The following is a 16197-nucleotide window of genomic DNA, read 5'->3' as shown; positions in this document are numbered from 1 at the left end:
CACACAATAGATAAATTACTGCAGGTTATTTAGGCCAAGTGTCAACAACTCCAAACTGAAAACACAAATTTAATTCGGAAGTTGGGTGGAGAGCATGCACAAATTACATGATTTAATAACTGCCCATTTCAGCTTGTTCCAGTGTGTGAATCTTGAAAGCACACATTTGGAAAAACATAATGGGGGTTTACAAGATGAAAGTATGATATCTGAGACAGGAAGAGAGCTGTTTGCAAAGTTTTAGTAAGAATAAACTGAGAACACCACGTATGCAACCCAAACTCTCTGTAGAAGGGTTGGGTACAAATGTAAGAAATAAATATTTAAAATAGTATTGTTAAAAGACAAGGAATGCTGTGTCACAAGGGATTCCTATGCTGACACTGCTCCTGCTCATGTGCACACATAATAATCTGCATAATCATGAACCATACACTTTAGGGTGTGAGAGATTTGCACAAAACAGACAGATGCAAATAGCCTGTGGATTTAACCCGGCTGTACAAACAATCCAGTAATCTGGAACTAGTGAACATATTGACTTTATTCTGCAATCGTTTTATTCTGCTATAGTTAATTCAAAAAGTAAAAAAAAATCTGTCAGTCATAATGTGTTAATAAAACCGCATAGGTGTAGGTATGGGGGTTGGTGTTCAAAGTTCAAATCCTTTAAGACTTTATTTTTACAGTAATAATCTGCTGTTGGAGGCCAACAGACTCCATCAAACTTGTAGCTAGAATTAAAAAAAAATTCAAAATTACTTGAGTTTAACATTAAAAAAATGGATTTTTATTGGCATCACATTCCAAAAACATAAAAACTCTTGGAACACATTGGAATTTAACTGATTAAAAAGCCCTGAAGGAGAAAACAGAAAAGAGAACAAAACAAAAACAAGCACAGAAAGCCTAGGCGAAACTCTGGATGCATAGTAAATAATGGAAGGGGTCTAATATACCACCATAGTCTAAATAAGGGGTTTCCCCACTCAAAAGAATATTACAAATAAGAAAGCACCCTTGTTAGAGAGTGTCAAGATAAAGCCAATTTGGTGCAGGAATTAGGGCATACTCTCCCCCTTTTTTTGCACACATCAGGAATGTACACCACTGGGATTAACCCCCCACAAAAAATCTATTCCAGTGGTCTTGAAGTGGTATAACCACAAACTGTAGAATTTATAATACAGACAAAATGGTATATTATTTTTCCTAGTCTATTTTGAGAAAATACTGGGGATTAGCTTGGCATTTCTTACTTTCATTTTCCCAATCATTTCACTGGGGTAAATAGCTTAAACTGCAATTCAACCCCCCTTTATATCGGGGGAAGGGGCTGGGCTGAGTGGAGTCATTCCACTGCTGCTGGCTCAGCTGGCCTCCTGCTGGCCACCACCACCACTTGCAAAGTGACAGTTGCATCACTCTACTTGTGTAAACATCTCCCTGCCAAATGTACAGGCAGAAGACTGGCCCGCCATACAGCCCAAAAATGGGGGGTTCCAATGGGGGGGGGCTGAGCCGCCTGGGTGCTCTGACAACCTGCACCAGGCAGCTTTAATCCTTAATCCAGTCTAGATTGCTTTAGCAGCCTGAAGGTGGTGCAGGGATCAGTCCCAATCTGCCTGTCTACCCCCCACCTTCTGCCCCTGTGAGTGACTGATCTGCAGATGCGGTGATAGCTCTACTGCTCGGGCCTGCTTTGCAAAGTCTCAGTGGTGGTAGTAATCTCAGTAAATTAAAGATTTTTTTAAAAATATTGAAAATTGGAAGATGAAACACCACAGGACAACTGGCTCCATATTTTTTGAAAATACATGAAATATGAAGTGGTTCAGGTTTGCTAATAAAATTTTACAAATACTTCAAACAGCTGTTGATGACCAAGCACCCCCACTGGCTTAGGAGGCTTAAGCATGGGTTTCACCAGGGTAATCAACCGGCAGAGACCGCACTAAAAATAAATCCACATTAAACTGCAGTCTGGGATGAATGCAAATGAAACTAACATTCCCACTAACAAACCCATTCCCACCAAGCTAATTCCCTTTAACCTCCATCCTCTTCCAACTGTCAACGGATAAAACTTCCATTGCCCCAGTTGTCATTCCATACTCAATTTAACTCCCGCATCCCATTTACCTTGACATTCCACATTGAGTGAGGTCCTCCACACTTCCAAAAAGAAATCCCTAACATGGTTCATTACTTCTGCTTCACTTGAAATACCAGAGGTATGACCAATAAAAGTCTTTAACCTCCAGAGATTTCTTCATTAGATTTTTTTAAAAGGCAGGGAGAAAGCTAACTGAGCATTTTTTGTACTTTTTGAAGTACATGCAGAAGGCCTACTCATCTGATTCATAGAATGTTTAAACCACTCATTGCACCCCCCTTTCATTCCACCCTATCTCCCACCACCACCACTTTCAAGCAAATAAAGTAACCCAGTAAATTATTTTGAATGCTTTCTTGTTAAGATCCTTTGAAAGAAACCCACTACTCAACCATTGCACTTTCACCCTGCTTTATGTTAGCTGAATTTCTCCTGACAGTTGACTTTTTCGTTTGCCAGAACCACAACAAAGGAAAGCCTTGAGTTTCCATACAGGCCATTCTCCCCACCCCCGTCTCTCTGTTTCACTCTCTACTCTGATCATCTCACAAAGATATTATTGTTGCTGGCTTGTTGGGGCTCAGTGCACCTGAAGCAGATCAAAGGTACTTTTTTATGCCAGCCTGACCACACAGGTCTCTCTCCCACAGCATTAAGTTAAACCTGATGATTCATCTCCATTGCCCCCAGGGTCCCTTGGTACAAAGAGTAGGAGAATATATATGTGGAGAGAGATATTTCTAACAAAAACATAGAGGATAATAAACTTAGATTTTATGGCTCTAATTAAAAAAAGGTACAGTTAATTTCAACCAACTGCAGCTGCATATACATCTCATTAAAAAGGCACACACAACTGCCCTATGTCGTCGGCACAATATATAAACAGGTACAGATAAAAGACTGTTTCAACCAAAGGCCTTTCATATAATCATTCCAGAGCAGCTTTGGATTTGTTAGATGTCCGCTGATGGGAAATTACACCGCCTATGGCAAAATGGAATACTTATATTTTGAAACTGGAACAGATTTTTGCAGTGCAATCATATACAAGTTTACTCGGAAGTGTATTCAATGGACTTATTCCCATGTAAGTGTGCAGAGGATTGCAGCAGCAGTTATCTATTTATAGAAAATGCCAACATTTAAATAGGGTTATAATATCAGCTAAATTTAACTTGTCACTATAATCTGTACCAAGGTCATCATTCTGCTCTTGATGCTACTGCCCTATTTCTAAGGCCCAAACTAAAAAATGCATAAATAAATGAGGCATTCAATGGAATGTGCAAAGTATATCACATGTCTTGTTATCCTTACCGTAAGCCTGTAACTCCTCCTCTTCGGATGCACACCTTAACGTGGTGAGGGGGTTTGAGTGTGCTGAAGAAGCTGAGAGCAATGCCGTCAGGAGTCTAGACCAACAGGCTAGACTCCTAGCAGGGGCACCCAAGGCGGAATGGTCAAAGCTGAAACACCAGACTAAGATGCATCCAAACTCAGAGGAAGGCAATGGTAAACCACCTCTGAATATCTCTTACCATGAAAACCCTATGAACAGAGGGTCCAAAATGCAACATGAGATAGTGCTGGAAGATGAGACTCCCAACTCACCGAGCTACTGGGGAAAACAAAGGACAAGTACGAGTAGCGCTGTGACTAATGACACAGCTGGGTCAAAGCTGAAAGGAAGCCCAGAGGCTGATGCGCACAGATGCAAAAGGAGAGTCCGGAGTTGTACAACGCACACAATAGGAACATGGAATGTGAGAAGCATGAACCAGGGAAAGTTAAAAATTGTCAAGCAGGAAATGAAACGCATCAACATTACAATACTTGGTGTAAGCGAACTAAAATGGATGGGAATGGGACATTTCCAATCAGGCAACTACAAAATATTTTATGCAGGAAATGAGAAATTAAGAAGAAATGGGGTTGCTTTAATAGTGAGAAGTGATGTAGCAAGAGCAATTAGGAGCTACAACGCAAGGTCTGAGCGAGTGGTATCAGTGAGATTAAATGGGAAACCTATCAACATAACCATCATCCAAGTCTATGCTCCAACGGCAAATGCAGAAGAAGAGGAATTGGAGAGATTTTATGCAGAAGTACAGGAAGAAATTGATCACACACCAAAACAAGATGTGCTGATAATCATGGGAGATTGGAATGCAAAAGTATGGAACAGAAAAGAATTAGGTATTGTGGGGAAATGGGGCCTAGATTCTGGATGGGGTTACACTCCCCCTGAAGGAACAGGTTCGTAGTTTGGGGGTTCTTTTCGATCCTTCCTTGTCACTTGAGGCTCAGGTAGCCTCGGTGGCTCGGAATGCGTTCTACCATCTTCGATTGGTAGCCCAACTACGCCCCTATCTGTGCGGTGACGACCTCGCCTCAGTTGTTCATGCTCTAGCGACCTCTAGACTGGATTACTGTAATGCACTCTACGTGGGGCTGCCCTTGAACACGGTTCGGAAGATGCAGCTAGTGCAAAACGCAGCAGCCAGACTGTTGACGAGGACCAATCGGTCCTCACATATTACACCTGTTCTGGCCCGCTTGCACTGGTTGCCAATTTGTTTCCAGGCCAGATTCAAGGTGCTGGTATTGACCTACAAAGCCTTACACGGTGTGGGCCCGCAATACCTGATGGAACGCCTCTCCCGCTATGAACCTACCTGTGCACTTCGTTCGACATCTAAGGCCCTCCTCCGAGTACCGACTCATCGAGAAGCTCGGAGGGTAATTACAAGATCCAGGGCCTTTTCGGTGGTGGCCCCCGAATTGTGGAACAGTCTCCCCGAGGACGTACGCCTGGCGCCTACGTTGTTATCCTTTCGGCGCCAGGCTAAAACCTTCCTATTCTCCCAGGCATTTTAATGCATTTTATATATTTTAATGTTTTAATGTTTTAGTTATCTCAATACTGTTTAGTGTTATTATGTATCTGTATTTTATATCTAGTGATTTTTGTTGATTTATTGTATTATTGTATGTTGTACACCGCCCAGGGAGCCATTGGCTATGGGCGGTTTATAAATGAAATTAAATAAATAAATAAAAACAGGAGACAGAAACAAAACAGGAGAAAGACTTATTGAATTCTGTGAAGCCAATAATTTGTTTCTTGCGAACACATTTTTTGAACAACCGAAAAGACGACTATACACGTGGACATCACCAAATGGTCAATATAGGAATCAAATTGATTATATAATTGGTAGCAGAAGGTGGAGAAGTTCCATACTTTCTGCAAAAACAAAACCGGGAGCACACTGCGGTACAGATCATGAACTGGTTGTATCGAAAATCAGAGTAAAGCTAAAGAAGACCAACAAAGCAATCATAACGCCAAAATACAATTTAAATAACATCCCAGAAGACTATAAAGATCAAATAAGGAACCGGTTTGAGGCTTTAAACTTAGTTGACAGAGAACCAGAAAAACTATGGAATGAAGTCAGAGACGTTATCAGAGAATAATGCAAAAAGACAATACCTCTAATTAAAAAGAGAGAAAGTCCCCAATGGATGACTGAAGAAACTCTTCAAATGGTTAAAGAGAGAAGGAAAGCAAAAGCAAAAGGCGATAGAAACACAGTCAGAACCCTAAATGCAACAATACAGCGACTAGTACGTAGGGACAAAGAGAACTATTACAATAGTTACTGTATAGAAATAGAAGAGGACAACAAAAAGAGAAGAACAAGAGCCCTATTCCGAAAGATTAGAGAAATGAAAGGGAAATTTAAACCACGAGTAGGGATGTTGAATAATCAACAGGGGAACACACTGACTGACCGAGATGAAATAAAAGGAAGATGGAACCAATACACTGAAGAACTCTATAAAAGAGATGCCAGGATGACAGATTCATTCATGGAGGAACCATATGATGAAGAACCAGAAATTTTAGAATGCGAGGTGAAAGCTGTTCTTAAAATACTTGGAAGAAACAAATCACCAGGAATAGATGGCATACCAATAGAGTTGCTACAAGCTACTGAGACTGAATCTGTCCATATTTTGACTAAAATCTGTCAAGAAATATGGAAATCTAAACAATGGCCCACAGACTGAAAGCGTTCCATATACATCCCAATTCCAAAGAAAGGGGATCCGAGGGAATGCAGTAATTATCAAACTATTGCCTTAATATCCCATGCAAGTAAAGTAATGCTCAAGATTCTACAACAAAGGCTCTTGCCATATATGGAGCGAGAAATGCCAGATGTCCAAGATGGATTTAGAAAGGGAAGAGGTACCAGAGATCATATCGCAAACGTATGTTGGATAATGGAACAGACCAAGGAATTTCAGAAGGAAATAACCTTGTGCTTTATAGATTACAGCAAAGCCTTTGACTGTGTAGATCATGAAAAACTATGGAATCCTTTAACAGAAATGGGGGTGCCACAGCATCTGATTGTCCTGATGCACAACCTATACTCTGCACAAGAGGCTACTGTCAGGACAGAATATGGAGAAACCGACTGGTTCCCCATCGGAAAGGGTGTGAGACAGGGGTTTATTTTATCACCCTATTTATTTAATCTATATGCAGAACATATCATACAGAAAGCAGGATTGGACCAAGAAGAAGGAGGTGTGAAAACTGGAGGGAAAAATATCAATAATTTAAGATATGCAGACGATACCACACTACTAGCAGAAACCAGTAATGATTTGAAACGAATGCTGATGAAAGTTAAAGAGGAAAGCACAAAAGCAGGACTACAGATGAACATCAAAAAGACTAAAGTAATGACAACAGAAGATTTATGCAACTTTACAGTTGACAATGAGGACACTGAACTTGTCAAGGATTATCAATACCTTGGCACAGTCATTAACCAAAATGGAGACAATAGTCAAGAAATCAGAAGAAGGCTAGGACTGGGGAGGGAAGCTGTGAGAGAACTAGAAAAGGTCCTCAAATGTAAAGATCTATCACTGAACACTAAAGTCAGAATCATTCAGACCATGGTATTTCCGATCTCTATGTATGGATGTGAAAGTTGGACACTGAAAAAAGCTGATTAGAGAAAAATCAACGCATTTGAAATGTGGTGTTGAAGAAGAGCTTTGCGGATACCATGGACTGCAAAAAAGACCAATAATTGGGTGTTAGAACAAATTAAACCAGAACTGTCACTAGAAGCTAAAATGATGAAACTGAGGTTATCATACTTTGGACACATGATATTAGAAAAGACAATAATGCTTGGAAAAACAGAAGGAAGTAGAAAAAGAGGAGGCCAAACAAGAGATGGATTGATTCGATAAAGAAAGCCACAGACCTGAACTTGCAAGATCTGAACAGGGTGGTTCATGACAGATGCTCTTGGAGGTCACTGATTCATAGGGTCGCCATAAGTCGCAGTCGACTTGGAGGCACATAACAACAACAAGAAGCCTGTAACTCTTAGCACAGATAGGGATAGAGGTGAGAGGGGCTTGCCTAAGGCCAGTCAGTGCCTATGCATCTCTCCTTTCTACTGCATCTGTTGTCTTTTTGAAACACTGGAGGATTGATTGGGGCCTTTTCCTCTTCATTTCTGTCTACTTGAACTGCATTTCAGTCTGGGCAGTTCAACATGTATGTATTAATTATGCAAGGGTGACAACTGTCCCTTATAGACTGTTACCTGGGATCTGATGACTGGGATTCTGGAGAGCAGATAACTCACTTTAGTCAGATACGGTTTGGTCGCTGTAGATTCCATCAGATGTATTGGCTCCTACTGTCCCCGGGATCTCACTCCATATGATTCTTATGATGCTTGTCCCTCCCTTCAACCCTCTACTGGTGTCTTCTGTCTGCGCACAGGAAATGCTAGCAGAAACCAAGGAACTCTCGGACTTCTTCATAACGAGCACAGATAAACTATGGAATTAGTTACCACTAGCTGTAGTAATGGCGGCCACCAACTTGGATGGTTTTAACAGGAGTTTAGAAAAATTCATGGAGGATAAGGCCATAGACAAATATAGCTATAAGGGCCATGTACTACCCTTCATTGTCAGAGGCACTGTCTACAAGTCCCCCAACCCCCAAGCCAAACCATATTCCTGTAACTCATGATCACATTCTATGCACCTGATGAAGTATCTGTAATCCACAAAGCTGGTGCCAGAATCAGTTTGTTTGCCTTTAAGATACCAAAAAACTCTCTGTTGTTTTCACAGAAGTCTGTTTTCGTTTTCCAACACAAATATCAATTCTGTACAGAAAACAACAGATACAAAAGGATGTACACGGTCATTTATAAAGACTGTACATATGATTTATTTTGCTACATCTACTTATTTTGTCAGATCCACTTAATGATTCTGCCTACTTTTAAGTCAATTAACAAGTTTTAAATGAAACAAAAATGACTAAATAAGGTAGTCATGAAAATGGAATGCTTTCAGGCTTATATGTTTTTAAAAGATATTAATCAAGTGAGTGAGAGAGAGAGAGAGAACTTTAATTGCAATCCCAGGAAAAAAGCTTTTCCACTAATCCAGTAGGAAAAATTATTGAAGCGAAACTTGCTTATCTGAGCTCTTTTAGAGCTACAATTTAACTCATTCTATAGATCATTAGAGTGCTCAGAACAAGATGGATTTATATTGATTGCGAGAGGAGGTGGGAGAGATGAAGGTCTAAGGTGCTTTTCTATAGACACTGAGTACTCAGTTATACATTAGAGACATGCTCATCACGGATTACTCAAAGCCAGAGTCTCCGGCTCCAATTTCACACTGTCCAGTTAAAATAACAGCAGAATAATTTCTGACTTTGCTTTTTACAGTTTGTGCTTTTCCCCCAGTATTGATTTCTACTACTATTAAAAATGTTTCTTGATAACAAATATATGGTGATATATAATGAATCTTTCAAGGTAATGGCAAAGTTACCTTCCTAATATACAGGAGTCACACAGGCGAATAGGCAAGGGCAAACAAATTTTCAAAGATGTTAAAAGGCCAGTTTCTCATCAGCCAGGTTTATGTGACTTTACATCAAGATTCTGAACCCAACTTACCACCATGTGGCATGAAGATGTTCCACATATCACAGCAATTCGGGATGTAATTGGTTGTTTTTCACAGGGCAAGTTGTGTCCTTCCACACTGGCTCCAATCATGCCTGGTATAACAATTCAAAAAAGAAATGAAACTCCATTTTTAAAGGCTGCCAAAGAGTGGTATCAGAGAAGCCAGTTTCTCTACTTCTACTTGGCTAATATATTCCCCCAGAAATATTATCAATCTAATGGAGGAGATAAGAACAGTCATCATCAATCAGGGTTCATGGCTAGAGTAGCAGCATCCATGTCTTCAGATGTGGCTGGAAAGGTGTGTGGGCATCCACGCATGTGTGCTGAATTACAAACAGAAAATGTCAGGGCAAAATGAGGGTGCTAAACCATTGTTTGCCTGCCACTTTCCTCCTTCCTCTCCTCCTCCCTAGCCCCAGTCCATTTTTCTTCTACCGGTACTAATTTCTAGTATCAGATCCACCTAGGAAAGAAAGTGTGGGGAATGATGGGGGTGTCCAGGGATAAAGGAAGATACCAGCACTCCAAATTCAAAACCTCAGTGACTGACAGTAACTCAAATGAGACTTTCTTCATTTACTAGTATATGTCTCACAAGCAGGGACACATAGCAGTGACTGCTAACATTCACAAGGTTCATCTAGGATTTCCAACATCCATATATGTGTCAACATTAAGCATTTTTTCACTATATTATATATACATTTCATATATATAGTTTGCATCTGTGTTATACTATGCCTGCTAAACAAAAAAAGCAACTGTTTACCATACATAAACTAACTATTAATATCCCTTCCCTAGAAGATGACTTTCTACTGCTGTATCCAGTATTAAAGGAGAACAAACATGCAGATTATCCTCTCAAATTAAGCAACATTATGAAGAATACTCTTCCCTATGTCTATCATCGTGGTTTGTAATATTCAGACTGTTTTTCAGTCATGCAAATGTTCCTACTAGGGACAAAAGGTTCTGTCAATTTTGGTTCTCTCAGATTCTCATTTTTCCATTCTTAAATTCAGTTCTTGACATTTCTGCAACAATTCATGAGCAAAGATCCTTCTGCAAATTCTTCAGCATTCTAGTGTGAATTTATCCTAGTATGAATTTATCCATTTTTGTATGAAGACTTAACTAGTGTGCACATTTTTGCAAGCAATTTCTCCTGATATAATGCATTTTGTATATTATTTTTACTATATTCTTTATTATGAACACATTCCCCTAATATATGCATTTTTGTAAACACAGGCTAGACAACTGCAATGCAAAATTTGGATACCTGTGAATTTTGAAGTTCTCATGTTGTTTCAGAAAGTGTGGATTGGATAGATTTATCTTTAAATGAAAACTGAATTGCATTTCTCCTCCATCTTTATTATATACTAAAATCAGAAATGAATTATACTAGGCCATATATGAAAAAAGGTTGTAGAACACAACAGTCTTTTGCAATGTGTGGATATACAATCCTGAACTGGAATTTCTCTGTTTCATTAGGTTCAAGCTTCAGTCTGTGTGACAACTGCAGTAGTAATTTGATTTTACCGATAAAATCATGGGTACAGATTAAAAAAGGGGCATGCCAAAATTCTAATGTTGGATGCCTAGAGCAAAAGCGGGAACATAATCCAAAACTTGAATTACCCCTTTATAATGCCGCTTTCCACATATTTTACATGACAATCTCCCACAATAAATTAAACAATTATTTACTGTGAATAAAGGGGCATTGAAAATATTTTAGCCAGTACTATTGTCCTGCTGATGTCTGTGCCTTAACAAGATCAGCCTCACAAGACCTTCTCTCAGTCCCACCGGTTAAAACAGCTAGGCTGGTGCGGACCAGAGAGAGGGCATTTTCGATTGTGGCCCCCACCCTCTGGAATTCCCTTCCTTTTGATCTCCGACATGCTCCCTCCCTGATGGGTTTTCGCCAAGCCTTAAAAACCTGGCTATTCAGGAGGGCCTATGGGATTGGGGAGGATTAATTTTATAAGGTTTTAAATAGAAATTGGTTTTAAATTGATTATGATTGTGTTTGCTTGTATTTTATTTTGTATTATGTACTGCTCTCTATTATTGTAAGTCGCCTAGAGTGTCCACTAATCTGGACAGATAGGCGACCAACAAATAAAATTTATTATTATTATTATTATTATTATTATTATTATTATTATTATTATTATTATTATGTGCCTTAACATGCATCACTCCCAGTAGATGAAAGATACCCTCTTTATAACTGGAGGATAATGCCAGGGGAGTATCATTCACATATGGGACTTACTCACTTGTGAAGGACAGAAACAATCAGAACTTCCTGCTAACAGTTCGACTTTCTTTATTCTACCCTGTGCCCAGGCAAATATTCCACATTGTGTTAAGGGTTTTGCACAGAGAAGGCCAACAGAGAATTTCCTTTACAAAGAAGAGCTATAATTAGGTGTGTACAAGGAGGTTTAAAATACTTCATGGATTTTAAAACGTATATGTCAGTTACAGCAAGGATGATCACAACTTGTATAAATTTGTATGAATCACATGGTTATTTTTTATTATTATTATTATTATTATTTATTAAATTTATTAGTCGCCCATCTAGCTGGTTGTCCAGCCACTCTGGGCGACGTACAAGATAAAACAATACATTAAAACGTTAAAATTTAAAACCATAACAGTAAAAACCTAACCCACCCCAAAAGCCTGCCTGAAGAGCCAGGTCTTCAAAGCCTGGCGGAAGCTCATCATAGAAGGGGCATGGCGGAGATCATTTGGGAGAGAGTTCCACAGGGTGGGGGAGTCACATGACAAAATTATGTAGTAATCACATGGAGAACATGCATTAAGTAGAATGTATGCTAGCTTCACAGTCTTTGAACCAAATTCACTCAAGAGGACTACATATGTTTTTATATTTTGGTTTTTGCCACAGAGCTGAGATACTCAAGCTGAATAAGTGGGCTTATGCTCTTTGTAGAAACCCAGCTCAATGGAACACATTGGGATCAGGATGTAACATATGGGTGGCATTACACGGCCCTATGTCCAACGTCATTATTTTTAGCTTAATGACCTCAAGCCAAGAAAACAGCAAATGGATACGTAGGCTTAGTCAGCAGGAGATTTTGATCAAAGATTGCACTATCCTAGAACAGCTTTACAGTGATAAAAATTAAACTTTCAGTTTCTTAGGCTTTGACCAACTTTTATATAATATAACTCTAAACCAAGACTGGGGTGATGGGTGGAGAGAAAGACTGAAGAAGGAGGATGTGTGTAAAAGTAAGCCTGGTAGGGGGAAAGAAGATAGAATCTTTTTTCCCTCTTTCCCCTAATACTAGAACCTGTTACATTTGTTAGAATATTATGAATACTTGCATAAGAACATAAGAGCAGCCCTTCTGGATCAGGGCAAAGCCCATCTAGTCTAGCATACTGTTCCCACAGTGGCCAACTAAATACCTATAGGAAGCACAGAAGCAGGACACAATTGCAATAGCATTCTCCTGCTTGTGTTGTCCAGCAAATAGTCTCAGGAGCATCACAAATGCTCTGAAGACTACTCTCACAATAGATTTTGTTTAATTCTGTATTTTAATATGTACTGAGATCATCTTCGGAGGCCTGGAAGCCCTCCATGTGCCCCTCCATGTCTAAAGCAGGATGGCTAATCTGTGGCCCTCCCGATATAGTTGGATCTCATCTCTCATTAGCCCCAGCCAATATGACCAATGGTAAGGGATGATGGCAGATGAAGTCGAACAGCAGCTGAAAGGCCACAGATTCTCTACCCTTGGTCTAACGTAAGACAGGTGATGACTGGGGAGCCTTCTTACTTGTGGTGCATTGTTTATCAAATTATCTCCTAGCACCTAATTGAATGACTTTTCAGCATCAGGCAAATACCCTTTTTATTTTTGCAGGCCTTTTAACTTAATATCTTAATGTTGCTGTATTACGACGACAACAACTTATTGTTACATTTTTATTACAGTTTTATTTTATGTGAATGGCCTTGGAAATACTTATTGAAGGGTGGTCTACAAATTCATTAAATCAATATTAAAAAAATAGTTTGAGACAGTTTAGAGACAAATGTCCAATTACCATTCTTCCATTCCCCTCTTATTTCACATACTTTTCATTGTGCTACCAAATTCCAATACCTGGATCATTATAAATTCAAAGAGACTAAGAAGTGGATGGAAACCCGACATTTATGGTGAGAAAGGGAATTTCCTCAGGTTTGGGATGAAATTTCCCAAGTCTTCCTCATGTATCAGACTGGGCAGGTGGAATGACTGTTTAGTCAGTTTTGTTTTCCACATGGAATGAAACTTTGGAATGGATTATCGAAAAGCAAAATGGCAGTAAGGAAAGTTAAACTGAATTCCTATGTGGGATTTACTTCCAAGTAAACACGTTTACAGTTGGACTCGGGACTCACTTTTAAGCAGTCTGTCTTACATCTGGGCTGTGAGAAACATGCCAATTAGACCCAGCTGCATCCTGTCTCATCTGGTTCCAGCTGCACAGCAGCTCTAAAAAGTAGGAAGAAGCTGGCAGTAGGCTGATGGAAAATGGCTGCAGCTCTATATTTCTGCCTGTTCTGTGTTTCTGTCATCTGCTTATTTTATACAGCTTGTCTGTTGACTATATTAGGGGGGTGGAAGGTTAATCCTCCCCTCATCAGGTGCTGCTGTGGTCAGAATAATCACCCACCTATGCCTATTAATTTTTTTAAAAAAAACACTGATGTGGTTACTAATTATGGGTTATATGCAACATTGCACATTTTTATTTTACATTACATTGATTTTATTTGTATAAACCATAGGTATTACTGCTACTGCAACTGGATGTTCTCCCCCTCTTCCCCCCATCCCCTGAATCTATTCTAGAAATTCCACCAACCCTCTGGAATAATTTGGGAAGGGCGCAGGGAGAGTGGGGGAAGGGGGAGAGGGGGAAAATATCCCATCGCACTAGTGGTAATCCCTGCACTAATGGGACAAGTTAGTTGAATACCACCCTACGCTTCACATGATGTCCAATTTGCCCTCATGCCTTTTCACCTGGACTTTGCAGACAGTAACATAAGAAGTATTAGTCAGTCTAGCTCAGTATTGTCTACACTGACTGGCAGTGGGTCTCCAAGGCCAACCAAGAGTTTACCAAATGTCAGAATTTACATGTGGAAAGGAAAACAGCTGAGAATATTTTTAGTAGCCTTAAATTCTGGCATGGCATCTTCCATCTCGAAAATAAACACTCTCACACACACAAACATACACACACAAATACCTTTCATACCAAAACAGGCAGAGTTTGAAAACTGAATCACATTGGATTACAAATGAAATGTACATTAAAATATTTAATGTGTCTATTATGGAGGGAGTATCAAATCTCTTGAGTCTACTATGGGCAAATATTGTCATCCCTAGGGGCTTAGTATTCAAAGCCTAAGTTCATATTTGGCATTTAAAATCAAGTGGCCTCATTTGCACCAGCCTCTCCCACTGTGGTTTCTCTGTATTCCTGAGTTTGCACTCATATAGTCTTGTAATAGTGCACGTTTGGCTGCAGTTGCCAAGAAAGTAGCATCTTATTAATCCTTCTAACTTATATATTTTGTAAGAAGAGGTTTAGTGCTTTCGGCATTTGGAAGACATATTTGGGAGAGCTATAGTAAGGTTGTTTTCTTGTGCTTCTCTCCCAGTTCGAAAAAAGGAAAATAGGTTCTTACTTGTGAAAGTCCTTTCTAACAGATATTGTAGATGGTGGTCCTGAAGAGAGGGGCAGCTGCATTCTGAGATGCTGAAGGAAAAGTCCCCATGCACTCAGCTGGGATGTTGTTGTAGTTGTTGTTATGTGCCTCCAAATCGATTACAACTTATGGCGACCCTATGAATCTGTGACCTCCAAGAGCATCTGTCATGAACCACCCTGTTCAGATCCTGTAAGTTCAGGTCTGTGGCTTCCTTTATGGAATCAATCCATCACTTGTTTGGCCTTCCTCTTTTTCTACTTCCTTCTGTTTTCCCCAGCATTATTGTCTTTTCTAGTGAATCAAGTCTTCTCATTATGTGTCCAAAGTATGATAACCTCAGTTTCATCATTTTAGCTTCTAGTTCTGGTTTAATTTGTTCTAACACTGGGCCAGCGAGACAGATTGGGAATTCTGTTGGTGTACCGCCCACCTTGCTGCCCAACAGCTTCCCTAACTGAGCTGACTGAGATAGTCTCGGAGGTGCTGTTGGGATCCCCTAGACTTTTGGTACTGGGGGATTTCAACATCCATGCCGAGGCTGTCTTATCTGGAGCAGCTCAGGACTTCATTGCCGCCATGACAACAATGGGGCTGTCTCAATTTTCTGCTGGACCAACGCATGTGTCGGGACACACTCTTGATCTGATCTTCGCCACTGGACATGGAGATAGTGATCTGCAGGTGGGGTGTTTTTCATCTACCCCATTGTCATGGACAGAACACCAGCTGCTGAGATTTAGGCTTACAGCGTCCCTTCCCCTCTGCAAAGGTGGGGGACCTATTAAGTTGGTCCGCCCCCGGAGACTAATGGATCCTTTGGGTTTTCAGAAGGCTCTGGGAGATTTTCCGGCTGATAAGACTAGTGCTCCTGTCGAGGCCCTGGTTGAACTGTGGAATACGGAAATGATCCAGGCTGTTGACACGATCGCTCCCGCGCGCCCCCTTCAATGTAGAGCTCATACAGCTCCGTGGTATACCCCGGAGCTGAGAGTGATGAAACAAGAGAGGAGGAGGCTTGAGTGTTGATGGAAGCGAACTCCTGACGGATGCAATCATGCTTTGGTAAGTGCCTCCACTAAGTTGTACATAGAAGCGGTAAGAGCAGCAAAAAAATGTTATTTTGCTCCCACTATTAGATTATCTCTATGCTGCCCAGCGGAGCTTTTTAAGATAGTATGTGGGCTTTTACATTCTGGCCCTCAGGGTGTCATAGAGTCATCCGAAGCCCGCTGCAACGAGTTTGCGGGGCACTT

General features: G+C 40.2%; 1 protein-coding gene across 12 annotated transcripts in view; it reads right to left on the bottom strand.

Moving 5' to 3' along the window:
- Nucleotides 1-16197, bottom strand: part of FGGY (FGGY carbohydrate kinase domain containing) — a 274220-nt gene that overhangs the window by 141408 nt on the left and 116615 nt on the right. For all 12 annotated transcript variants that reach the window (XM_061633210.1, XM_061633206.1, XM_061633207.1 and 9 more), the window contains one exon: nt 9151-9254. In XM_061633210.1, the coding sequence (XP_061489194.1) occupies nt 9151-9254 (104 nt within the window). The remainder of the gene's footprint in view (nt 1-9150; nt 9255-16197) is intronic.

This window comes from Rhineura floridana, chromosome 6 (assembly GCF_030035675.1).
Source record: "Rhineura floridana isolate rRhiFlo1 chromosome 6, rRhiFlo1.hap2, whole genome shotgun sequence".
Lineage (NCBI taxonomy): Eukaryota > Metazoa > Chordata > Lepidosauria > Squamata > Rhineuridae > Rhineura > Rhineura floridana.
This window is presented reverse-complemented; position numbering and strand designations above follow the sequence as displayed.